This window comes from Heterocephalus glaber, unplaced genomic scaffold (genome assembly GCF_053883595.1).
Source record: "Heterocephalus glaber isolate CG9 unplaced genomic scaffold, H.glaber_assembly_v1.0 deba00001687, whole genome shotgun sequence".
NCBI classification, from domain to species: Eukaryota; Metazoa; Chordata; class Mammalia; order Rodentia; family Bathyergidae; genus Heterocephalus; species Heterocephalus glaber.
Window position 1 is genome coordinate 13,076,496 of NW_028258412.1, and position 13,046 is coordinate 13,089,541.

At 43.2% G+C, this 13,046-nt stretch overlaps 1 protein-coding gene across 2 annotated transcripts in view; it reads right to left on the bottom strand.

Annotated features, from left to right (window-relative positions):
- The window catches only part of Dynll1 (dynein light chain LC8-type 1), a 32,028-nt gene that overhangs the window by 723 nt on the left and 18,259 nt on the right, over positions 1-13,046 (bottom strand). Inside the window, exons 2-3 of one of the 2 annotated variants that reach the window (XM_087198209.1) lie at positions 6,087-6,122; positions 1,443-1,580 (exon numbers count right to left, since the gene is read on the bottom strand). In XM_087198209.1, coding sequence (XP_087054335.1) covers positions 1,443-1,574 — 132 coding nt within the window. In that variant the 5' untranslated portion in view covers positions 1,575-1,580; positions 6,087-6,122. Of the gene's footprint in view, positions 1-1,442; positions 1,581-1,804; positions 1,978-6,086; positions 6,123-13,046 lie in introns of those variants that run through there. The other variant, XM_004843662.4, reaches the window with a different exon arrangement.

A 13,046-nucleotide genomic window follows, 5' to 3' on the forward strand; every position in this document is an offset into this window, starting at 1 on the left:
GACATCAAAAGTTGTAGTTTATCCTGGGTAAGGAGAACTAAACAGTCCTCCCACTACATTTACCATGCACTCAAACCCACCCAAATGGTAAGACTGTATTCCTCATCGGGAAGATCTTCACTGCACTCCTGTAAGGAGGATTTCCAAAACGACTGCTTTAGCTGGGCATAGTGCACATGCCCATAATCCCAAGCATTCTGGAAGGCAGCAGAACTGCAAGTTTAAGCCTAGGGAGGGCTAGACCCTGTCTCAAAATTAGAAATGGGCTAGGGATGTGACGCAGTGCAATGGCCCTGGGTTCAATCCCCACCCCCACCCTCCACGGCTTTAATTAGCATCTAAACGGCCAATCAAAATCCAGATTTAGGATAGGGATGTAGCTTAGTTTCATCCCCAGCCTTATAAAACAACAAATAAAAAATTTGATTTAAGGGAACAAGACCCTTAAGCAGGCCACTCTTCCTATATAAAAAGACTGTTGGAGCAGAATCTGACAGCTAGCTAACTGGCCAAACTTTATCCCTAATTATAATTTAAATATCCCTTCTCCTCTCCCCATCAGTGCTAACCTACTACCTGGTCCTCAAAGTCAGCAGGTTTCAGGAACATCTCTTCCCTCTTTCTCCACCCCAGGGAGCACTGGGCCTAGAAAATCTGTTAATTTCTTCCCTAGGTGTATGACTGGCAGGGGCCAAAAATAATCTCTACAAAATTCTTACAATTCCTTGTGATTTAATACAAATTTGGCTCCTCTTAGCTCTCATATTACAATGTGAAAACTTTTTTCCAGTATATTAAAAAGAATATTCTCTTTACAGGCTAGATGTACACGGTGCTGCGTATGTCAAAAAAGGTATAGATTTCTGTCCCATCTTAAGTCTTTTATCGTCATGTTCTCCACTGTAACCCTCGCTTGGCTTAGGCTGCCAGCTTCCTTCCCTTCCCAAAAACAGCTCGAGAAGTTGTCTGTCCTGCCGAGCATTCTACAAACTGCCATTTACCAAGCCCCCAGCCCAGCCTCACCCACCACTACCCCTCACTTTCCCTTAACTGTTCCCCAGTGGAAGGCTGGCAAGATTTCCCTCTGGGCCGGCTGGAAACACCCACGCAGCTCCCCCCTCAGGAACACCCAGATGGATCCTCGGCGCAGGAATCCTACAGGAGGGGGAACTGCGTACAGCTCCCTGATCTTGGAAACAGTTGCTAGGTGGCGCTCCCCCCCCCCCCCCCGTGGAGCTGTGTAATTAACAAAAAAAAAACAACAAAAAAAACTTCGGCCGCCGAGGGTCTGGTCTTCCCCATAGGAGCGCACATTCATTCGGGTCCTTTCTAGAAACCTCTGTGCCCCGTGCCGCCCTCGTGTCCCCAGAATATCTGCTGGGTCCCTTAAGGATGCAGGATGGGGAGAAGGAACTAAGTTGTAGCTCGTGCCCTGTCCTCACCTTCTTGATGTGGGCCGCAATGTCCTTTTCTATATTATATTTCTCCAGCGCCTGAGTAGCGCACTCCACCGAATCCTGTTGCATCTCTTCTGACATGTCCGCATTTTTGATCACCGCCTTTCGGTCGCACATGGTCACCTAGGGGGCGAGACCCGAGCTACGGGTTAGGGGTTGGGGTGTGGACCGCGCCTCCGAGATGCCGGCTCCCCACCCCCAGTCCGGGCCACCCCGGACGACGCCCCCCACCCCTGGTTCTCAGAAACGTGAGTCCTGCTGACCGCGCAGCGGGAGAATTCCAGAGGGTTGGAAGCGAAGCCAAGTAGGAGGACCCCCCCCGCCCCGCCCCGCCCCGAGTTTCTCACCGTAGAGCAGAGGCTGGCTGCCTGCAGCGGTCTCCTAAGGCAGGTGCTGACACCTCTCGGGCCGGGAGGGAGATGCGGTAGCGACCGAAGCCGTGGCGCATCTAAGTAGCCCCACGCCAGCCGCCGCCGCCTAGCGCTTAGGCCCCGCCCTGCATCCGCAGGCCCCGCCCACACAGCACGTTCCTATTGGTTTATCTCAGACATCAAAATCTTCCCATTGGTCCACGGATTCAATGGTTCCCTCAGGATTTTTCTCCCGCATTTTGTTGCAAACCACAATGCACCGCTCACGGCGTCCGTTGCCCCGGCAATGGGCTGCTGCAGGTGAGGCCCACACACCCAGAAGGTGGAGTCTGGGCTGGGTCTCGAGGACCACCCATCTGTCTAGAGTGATGCGAGGGGAGCTTCTCCCTGAACCTTGGAAAGCGATTCCAAATCCGCTGAGATTAGCTCAAGGTGTGTTCTGGAAGACAGCCTCTAGAAGTTGGGTGGCCACCTCTCCCTCCGTGTACCTGCTACTCCAGAACAGAAGAATTTGCGAGTTTTGACTGAAATTAGTCAATGAAAGGGTATCTGAAGCAGGGTTGGCTTCTAGGGCAAGCCACCAGTACAGTCAGTTGCACAAGAGGAGTCCTAGCTCAGTCTTGGGATTTTTTTTTTTTTTTTTTTTTTTTTGAGACGGGATCACCCTGAATTGCTCAGACTGGCCTGAAATTCGCTTTCTGCCTCCTTCGGAGTAGCTAGGATTACAGACGTGCAACACGACGCAGGCAAAAAAAATTTTTTTTCTCGGTACCGGGGATCAAACTCGGGACCTTGTGCTTGCCAGGTAGGCGCGGCGCCACTGAGCTACTTCCCCTGCCCCTAATTTTTCATTTTTTAAACAAGGGACCCCTAGCTGGTCCTACTCTGAGATATTTGACCAGGTTGGGCATCCTCAGGATTAAAGGCAGGTTTCAGGAAGGAGGGTTTTTCTCCTGATTGAGGTATTATCCCCAAAAGTGAGGTCTGTCCAGCCGTGCAGACCTTATTAAGGGGGAGGGGACTTTCTGGAGGAAGCTGAGACTTTTGAGTCCCAGATGAGTGTCCAGGGTGGGGGCCGTCTTACCTAAGCGAGAGTCTTTCCCCCGTGGGAAAGTTTCTTGATTAGTTGGGGGCGGATGTCTCACTATGTTGCCCGGTTTGGTCTCCAGTAACTCCTGAGCTCCAGTGATCCTCCCCTCTCAGCCTCCCAAGTGCTGGGATTTACAGGCGCGCATAGAGAGGAGGTACACGAATGGACAAGAAGGGGTCTTGCTGCCCTGGACTACATAGTTTAAGGCCAGCCCGAACTACATCGTGACCCCTGTGGAAAGAAAAAAAATGAGAGAGAAAGAGAGGAAGAAAGGAAGGAAGGAAGGAAGGAAGGAAAAAGAAAAGAGAGAAAAGAAGAAAGAATTCTGATATGTGTCCTTTGGCTTAGAGAAACTGATCATCATTGCTATTTTTAAATGGTTAGGAAAAAAGTAAGGTCTTGGGCTGGGAGTTTGGTAGAGCTCTAGCCTACAGTGTAGGCACTGGGTTAGATCCCAGCAACTCCCCACCCCCCCGCCAAAAAAACCCCCAAAGAACCAAACCATAAAAAGCAAGGTCTTGGTATGAAAGTCAGATTTGGATTTAAATCCTAGCACTGTTTGAAACTTAGCTTTTTGGTTTTGGGGTTTTTTTTGCTTTGTTGTTGTTTGAGCCTTAGCTTTTGTGGTTTCTGTTTTGTTGTTTGTTTTTGCAGTACTGGAGCTTGAACTTCGGGAGTGCTGATCTGTATCCTCATTTATTTATTTATTAGGACAGGGTCTTGCTGAATTGCCCAGCCTGGATTCAAACTTGAATCTCCCAAGTACTCGGGATTACAGGCATGCCCCACCATACTCAACTGAACCTTAGTTTTTTAATTTGTAAAGGGTGACTAAGTGTAAAATGAAATGATTTCATAGGCGTGTTGGAAGTATTAAATGAACTAACAATACTTTTAAATTTTCCGCACAACATATGGCATACAGTAAATGCTTAATGTATTTTTAAATACATGTACAACTTTAAATTTTTAATCCCTTAATCATTGCATTGCAAAGCCATCAGAAGCTAGGTAAATAAAATGTGGACAGCTCCCATAGTCCCAGCCTCCTTTCCCTCTCCCTTCTCTAGAGGTGACAACAGTTAAAGATTTGCAATGTGTTCTCCCAGTTCCTTTGTGAGCATGTATGTACATGTGTGCATATTTCTTTATTTTATTTTTATTAATTATGTATTTATTAGTACATGTTTGTAGTACATAATGATTATACAATGAACTACTACTCTGCCATAAAGAAGGATAAATTTGAGGCAATTGGAGGTATAGGGATGCCCCTTGAGACTATAATGTTAAGTGAAATATATCAGACACAAGTTTAAATATTGCATGGTTTCTATTATATGACAAACCCAAAATATAAATAAAGAGCAAAATAAAGGATAGATAATAGAAAGTAGGGAGATCTTTTTCAAAAGGGAAGGGCACCTAAGCATGGTGCCACACACCAGTAATCCCAGCACTTAGGAGGCTGAGGCAGGAGGATTGCCACAAGTTCGAGGCCAGCCTGGGCTACAAGTGAGTTCAAAGTCACCCCGAACTACATAGCAAGACAGAAGAGAAGGAAAGAAAACAAAAGTATCAGAAGACAAGGGAAAAAAAGGGGAAGGGGAACAAGAAATGAGACTCAGTAATAATAGTAATAGTTGTTAGTTTATGGAATGTCCCTAAGGCCACAGCTGATGTTTTGAACCCTTAAATGTCTATAATGCATTTTTTAATATCCTTAGATGAGTTTTATGTTAATCATGTAACTGGAAGCTTTCTGTTTACATTCTGAAGTTTTCTCCTCACCATCTAATCCAGAGTAGTACCTTACACCAGTTTGACCAAAGACATACAACTCCAAAGACGAAAAGATGGGAATAATGAAGCCTGGCCTGGTGGCACGTGCCTATGATGCCAGCACTCTGGGAGGGCAAGGCAGGAGGATGGCAAGTTTAAGCCCAGCCCAGGTAATTTAGCAATTTAGTCAGATTTAGTCTCAAAAAAATTCTTTTTTTGGGAGGGGAATTGAACTCGAGACCTTGCGCTTTTGAGGCAGGCAGCAGCACCAAGCTAAATCCCCGGCCTCAAAAAAATTTTTTAAAGGGTTATGGATATAGGTTAGTATGAAAGCCCTGGGTTCAGTCCCCAGTACCCACACACACACACAAACACACACACACACACACACACATACACACACACACAACTGATGTAATTAATGAGTACTTCCTCAGATACACATGCATATCAGTTATATCAAATTAAGAGGCTTTATTTATTTTATTTTTTTAATTGATACTGAGTCTTGCTATGTAGTCCAGGCTGGCCTTAAACTCCTGGTGATCTTCCTGCCTCAGCCTCCCAAATCCTAGGATTATAGGCATGCTGCACCACCTCACCCAGTTTAAGAAGCTTTTTCAAAGTCTATATTTCTAATAGTGGGATTAGGGGTTTGAGGAGTTAATATTTCTGTCTGTTATCTTTCCTGAGGAAAAAGTGGAGTTGACAACAAGTGAGGTTGGGATAGTGCCCCACTGGCATAGGCCTAAAATTCAGACCTGTGGAATCTACTAATAAGTCCAGAACCTGAACTTTTCTTGAGAAATATGGTATCTCTCTATATCTTCCTTTGACCTATGGGTTGGCAAGCCTTGCTTTGTTTGAATAAAAAGGCTAGAGTAAAGTGGATGAGGTAATAAGAATAGCAGCTGGGGACCAGGGATTTAGCTCAGTGGTTCCAGGGCCTGCCATGCAAGTGCATGGTCCTGAGTTCGATCCCCAGTACCAAAAAAAGAATAGCAGCTGGCTTCTGAGTGGCTGCTTACCATCAAGTTCAGCACTTTTCAGTCATTGTCTCAGTTATTCCTCACAACAGCTGTGCCTGGGACCCCTTCCTCTTACCTACCTTTTGGCAATGCTGTCCCCTCAGTCAGATTACAGCTCAGATGTAAGTTTCCCTGAACTCTCTTCTCTACTTGGCCCCATAACCGCCCTTCAGTTCATCGTTACAACTTTTATTTCTTCTGTTATACTTGTCTCCTTTATTCCCTTAGCAGAATTATCTCATGGATTGATGTGCTTAGTTATTGTCTATCTGTCCCTGCCTGTTTTGTTCACTGCTGCATGTTCAGCCTCAAATTCAGCATTTAGGTTGAGGATGTAGCTCGGTGGTACAGTACTTACCTCAGTTGCACAAGGTCCTAGGTTCCATCTCCGGCACTAAGAATCAAACAAACCAAGAAATTCAGAGTCTAGCAAGTCATAAGTACTCAAGAAACAAAGCACTGAATGTAAAAACCACCAGGTCTTCTGTGCCTATTTTATAGACTAGGAAATTGTCCCACCTAGGCATGGTGGCACGGGCCAGTAATCCCCGCACTGAGAGAGTCTGAGGCAGGAGAGTTGAAAGTTCTAGTTCCACTTGGGCAACTTAGCAAAACCCTATCTCAAAATAAAAAGGGTTGGGAATATAGCTTAGTGGCAGAGTCTCACTGGGTTCCATCTCCAGTGCCAAAAAAGAAAGAAAGAACAAGAGGGAGGGAGGGAGGGAGGGAAGGAGAAAGAGAGAGACAGAGAGAGACTAGTTGATTGTCCCAAGGGTGTTCCATTAATAAGCAAACAAACTGAGTCTTCGAGATCCTAAAATTCATTCTCTAAACCTTTACTGAGGTATTAACTTCATACCTTTAGCTGAGTAGACAGTCTTTTTGTTTTTCTTATTTACAACTTTGAAGAAAAGGAATTTGAAATGGAATTATAGTAAGGGTTCCTTATAGACAATATGATTTTATTTAATAAATAAGCATTTATTAATCACAGTGTTTTCTCCATTTATAGCACCTGCCTTTCCCTAGCATCCATTTTTGCACCGCTCTTGTCAACTAGTTCTTAGCTGAACTGTTTCCTTGAAATGTAAGAGAAGAGTGCTATCAGAAGCCAGTGCATTTCTGGCCTTTATTTGTCCCCCAAAGACCCTTTGTAGGGTACTATGTCTAGGAGCCAAAAACTTTTCTGCATTTTCATCCCTTTAACATCCATTTCTGAAAAATTAATTGATTGCCTTCCTGGGTGTTCAAAATAACCCCTGATTGTCAGAGAAGAGTACTGTGTATTTTCCAGGTTTTCTGTTTGGTTGTTTGTTTTATGGTGCTGGGGATTGAACCCAGGGCCTCGTGCATGCTGGACAAGTGCTCTGCCACTGAGCTACATCCCCAGGTCACCATGTAACATATGGATGCTTGAAATTTATATCTAGAATCAGTTACTGGCCCATCCTCAAGGAGCTTCTAGTCAAACAGTAAACTAATCTTTCTAGTACCTTAGGTTTGGGTGTCTGGAAGGACTTTAGAAATACAGGAATCGGGCCAGGGATTTAGCTCAGTGGTTCTGCCGCCTGCCTCGCAAGCCAAGGACCTGAGTTCAATCCCCAGTACCAAAAAAAAAAAAAGCAAGCAAGAAAGAAATACAGGAATCTCTGAGATTTAGGGTCCAGATGGTGGAATATAGCAACGTGAGGAAGAGAAGAAAGCGGGAAGTGGGTCCCTGGGACCCAGCAAGCAATTGAGGTGAGAGTGAAGAGAGAAACTTCAACACAGAAGAAGAGGGTGGCAAACAGCACTTTCTCCCTGAGCCCCGAGTCACTGCCTGGGAGGGGTGGCTCCCTGCAGACCCATGGTGACTATTTGCAAACCCACAGGCCTCCACAGAGAAACACACCTGTGGAACAGAGCAGTGGACACAGCGGACTGCAGTGGCTGGTGAGTTATTCAGCTTCAGACATCCCCAAGGAGAAGGTGATTGGCTGGCAGCATTTTTGGAGAGGGGCCAACTGAGCTTGGAACTCAGCAGAGCAGCTGCAGGTTGGCTGCAATAAGCAGCTCCCAGAGTCAGGGTAGACAGAACCAAATTCAAGTTGCCAGGAGGACAAAGAGCAGAGTTCAAGCTGGCAGGGAGCTGAGTTCAAGCCGACAGGAGACACAAGGAGTGTTGAAGGCTGAACAAATCACAGCCAGAAACCAGCCTGAACTTCAGTGGAACTGAAGGTGCAGGATTGCTGGGGTTATCCACTACCCTCTATAAATCTATGGCTTGCTTGCTGGAATTAATCAAAACAGATCTGGGATCTGTCTGCCCACTTTGTCTACCAGAGACAGCAGAGACACACCCTTTCTCCTTATTTTCTTTTTTTTATTTCTTATTTTTGTTTTGTTTTCTTTTTTCTTCACTGTTTTTATATTAGTGTGAACAGTGTTTCTAGGTTTTTTTGTTGTTGTTGTACTGTTCCTTTTTTATTTCTTCCTCTCTTTTCTTCTGTCTTCTTGCCACTTTCCCAAAGTTTGCATAATCTTCCTTTGTTCTCCAGCCTTGCTTTTAATCTCTTCCTCTCCCATTTCTTTATTTTTTTCCACCTAACCCATTTTAAATTTTCTCCCCGAGGGTAAAATCACCATATCAAGGGCTTATTTACTGTATACAATTTTCTTGTTTGTTTTATATTTTGTTATATAACCTCAAATCTAGTTCATATGGTCAAAAGTAGCAAATTAATAGGGTCGAGAATTTAGCTCAGTGGTTCCAGCACCTGCCTCGAAAGTGCAAGATCCCAAGTTCGATCCCTGGTACAAAAAAAAAAAAATAGTTACCATAGTATGTCACTTTCTAGGCTGTATTTAATGCTGTTGTTATTGCTGATTGTATTACTTTAGCCAAGGTGACATAATTGTTCTAATCAACTGTTCTTCCTGGTATACCAAGACTGAGATTGCCTAAGGGTCATAAACAATACTATAGCCCAGTCCCAAAGAACCAGGGGCTAGGCCAAATAGGCAGCAACTTCTCACCTCCAATAAATCAAAGAGGTAGGATCTTGCAACAGACTCAAAACCCAAAAGCCAGCTACACCTGGAAGACATCTCTGAGAAGTAATCATTTCCTAAGGGTTCTCAATACTAGCAATAAAGCTACTTGCCATAAGCAGTTTATATGCATCAGCCCAGGAATTAAAATTAAACAAAATAGAAAATGAGAAGACACTTAGGCAAGATGCAACCCCAGACTTCCAGCTCACCAAAGGCAAACCCAGGGGGCAATGAGGTGGAACAATTTGAAAGCCACCCAACTGGACTCTCTGAAGTAGTAACAGCAGAAGTAATAAAGCACATAAATATGGCTCTAGAAAAAAAAATCAAATCAGAAATAATTATCCAGATAACTACAGAGATTGTGACCATAATGAAAGACATGGTTAGTGACTCTAGAGTAGATACAGATAAAAAATAGAGGAGCTTAGGAAAATAATGACAATCATGAATGGCCATTATAGGAAAGAAATGGAATTCATGAAACAGATTCAAACAGATATCTAGGAGATTAAAAATCCCATTGAAACTTTATACAACAGAATGAGCCAATGTGAGGACAGAATATCAGATCTAGAAGACAGGATTGAGGTTAGAGCTCATGAAATGAAATATTCCTTGAAAATAGCAAGGGACCATGAAAAAATCAATCCAACAGCTGCTAGATGGTCCAAAGAAGAATAACATAAGATTGATCGGGGTCAACGAAAAAGCAGGAGATAGCCCAAATGATATTAAAAAAACCTGTTCACAGAAGTAATGGCAGAAAAGTTTCCAAACAGGGAAAAAGAATTTGACATACAGATAAGTGAGGCACATAGAACTCCAATTAGCAATGATTAAAAAAAAACTTCCCCAAGGCATATAATAGTCAAGATTTCAGAAATTCAACACAAGAACAGAATATTAAAAGATTAGAGAAAAAAAAAATCACCCCTAAAGGAAAGCCCATCAGAATCACAGCACACTTCTCAACACAAACCTTCAAGTCAAGGAGAGCTTGGAATGAAATATTTAAAGCCCTCAAGGAGGGGCCGGGGATTTAGCTCAATGGTTCTGCTGCCTGCCTCGAAGTCGCAAGGACCCGAGTTCAATCCCTGGTACCAAAAATAAATAAATAAAGCCCTCAAGTAAAACAACCTAGATTGATGTACCCCAAAAAACTATCTTTCAACATTGATGAAGAAATAAGATTCTTCCATGACAAAGAACACCTGAAAAAATTCATGACCACCAAAATGTTCTGAAGGACATTCTAGAAAGAGATAACAAGGACTACAACTCCATGAATCCCAACAAAATGAATCCAGTAGGCAAGACATCCAATTAAATAGAGGAGAAAAAAGGTGAACAACAAGAAAATAACATGCCAAGGATAAATCCATAAATATCAATTATAACCATCAATGTAAATGGTCACAATTCACCAATCAAAAGAAACAGACTGAAAACAAAAACAAACAAACAAAAACAAACAAAAAAACCAGACTGGCAGAATGGATCAAGAATCAAAATCCAGAACATGGCCTGCAAGTTTGCCTAGAATGTTTTGTCTTAGTAAGCTGATAATAAAGGGAACAATTCAAAAGGAAGAGATAACAATCATAAATATCTATGCACCAAATACCATTGCACCCAACTATATAAAACAAATATTAATGGACATGAAAAATTAAATAAGCACTAAGTTGTAATGGGGGACTTCAATACTCCTCTGTCACAAATAAACAGATCGACTAGACAAAAAAACAAAAAACAAAGAAGGAAATATCAGAACTGAACCAAACTTTTGAACAAATGGAATCAGTAGATATCTAAAGAGCGTTCCACCCCAAAACATCAGAATATACATTCTTCTCAGCTGCACATGAGACATTCTCCAAAACAGACCACAGACTAGCTCATAGATCATGCTTAAGTAAATCCAAAGGAATTGAAATTATCTCATCCATATTATCAGACCATAGTGCAATGAAATTGGAAATCAATGGCATAAGAACTTCACAAACACATGGAAATTAAATAATGCCCCTCTGAACAACCATGGGTCACAGATGAAATTAAAGAAAAAATCAGACAGTTCCTACCATTAAATGATAATGACAATACAACATACTGGAATTTATCAGTTGCAATGTAAGCAGTCCTACAAGGGAAATTTATAGCAGTGAATTCCATATGAGAAAAACAGCGAGCTCAAACAACCTACTGTTGAACCTCAAGCTTCTAGAAAAAGAAGAGCAAGTCAAAGCCTTTACGAGGGAGGAAATTATAAAGATCAGAGCAGAAATTAATCCAATGGAGACTAAGAAATCAATACAAAGAATCAATCAATAGAAGAGTTGGTTCTTTGAAAGATTAAATAAAATCAACAAACCCTTAGAAATACAGGGGCTGCCAAGCATGGTGGCATACGCCTGTAATCTCAGCACTTGGGAGGCTGAAGCAGGATTGCTGTGAGTTTGAGGCCAGCCTGGGCTACATAGTGAGTTCAAGGCCAGTCTGAACTACACAGTGAGACCCTGTCTCAAAAACAAACAAACAAAAATAACAACAACAACAACAAAAAAACCCCAAAACAAAACAAAAAAACCCCAATATACAGGGCCGGGGATTTAGCTCAGTGGTTGCCACCACCTGCCTTGCAAGCAAAAGGTCTGTTCAATCCCCCGTACCAAAAAAAGCCCCCAAAACCCAATATTTTATCATTGCTAAACATGGAAAGCCAGTCTCAATTGCCATAAGCAGAAGATAACTCTAAAACATGATTAAAAGATTTAGTAGAAAACATTTTGTTCAGCTCAGTGGTTCTGCCACCTGCCTTGCAAGCGCAAGGTACCGAGTTCGATCCCTGGTACCAAAAAAAAGAAAACATTTTGTTCTCATCTTAGATATGTGTCTCACACCTGGAAAACACTTGCATAAAAGGAGGTTATTTGAGGATTTAGCTCAATGGCCCCACACCTGCCTCGAAAGTTTAAGGTCCTGAATTCTACCCCCAGTATCACACACACACACACAAAAAAGAGGTTATTTATGTGTATGTGTGTGTGCATGTGGATGTGCATGTGTGTGGTACTGAGTATTGAAGCCCAGGGTATAATTTCATCTTTTTGGAGGAGGGTGGGGCTTGAACCCAGGGACATTCTACCACTGAGCTACATCCCCCGCTTCAGAAGAGAGTAGTGTCCCTATAGAGTCAAGCAATCCTGGCCCTAAATATATGGTGGATGGATGAGTGGCTGGATGAAAGAAAAGGATGGCTGTTTTTTTCTTTTTTTCTAATTTGTGGTACTGGAGATTGAATTTACGACCTTTGCATTGAGCTACATCCCCAACCCTATTTTATTTTCTTAATTAATTAATTTTATCATTATCATTATTATTATTTTGTTGTTGTTGTTTTTAGACAGGGTCAGATTATGTAGCTCATGCTGGCCTTGAACTCACTATGTAGCCCAGACTGGCCTTGAACTCACAGTGATCCTCTTGCCTCAGCCTCCTGAGTGCTGCACTATGCCTGGAGTATTATTAATTTTTATATTTATTACTTAGGGTCTCGTTAAGCCGTTAAGTTGCCCAGCCTGGGCCTAAATTTGTGACTCTGCTGCCTCAGGTTCCCAGATTGCTGGGATTACAGGTTTGTGCCACCTGATTTCTTTTCTTTTTTCTTTTTTTCCTTCTGTTTCTCCACATCACCACCAAATTGAACCCAAGACTTTACATGTGCTCTGAGATACATCCGCAACTCTAATTTAGCATTATTTTCTCAACAATGAATATTCCAAAGTTGCCCGTGGATAAGTCCTTGACTGTCCTGATCTTCTACGGACACAAGTTCCTTTCTAGTTTGGCCATAAGAGTTTCCTAGGGGGCCCTACTGTTCACAAACAGCCTAAGGGATTCCTTGCAGGCCCTGCAGCTTCCCCTAACCACAAACAAAGCAGGTGACTGCCTGCTGCACCTCCATCCCACCACTGCCCTTGGGTGGCTCTTTTTCTAGGTCTGTAAACCAGTCACCTTTCAAGCTTTCCGGGAGCTTCAGCCCTTTCTTAGACTATCAGTTCTGTGACCAACCTAGCAGCTCCAGTCCTCCCTAATCTGTTTTTTGGGTTTTTTTGGTACCGGGGATCGAACTCTGGTCCTTGCCCTTGTGCATCAGGCAGTGAAACCACTGAGCTAAATCCCTGGCAGTCCTCCCTAATTTGAAAGAAAGTATGAAGTGGCCTTGTGGCTCCAGTCAACTTAGGGACCCTGCCCAGAAAGGAGGGGCTGCATGGGAGAG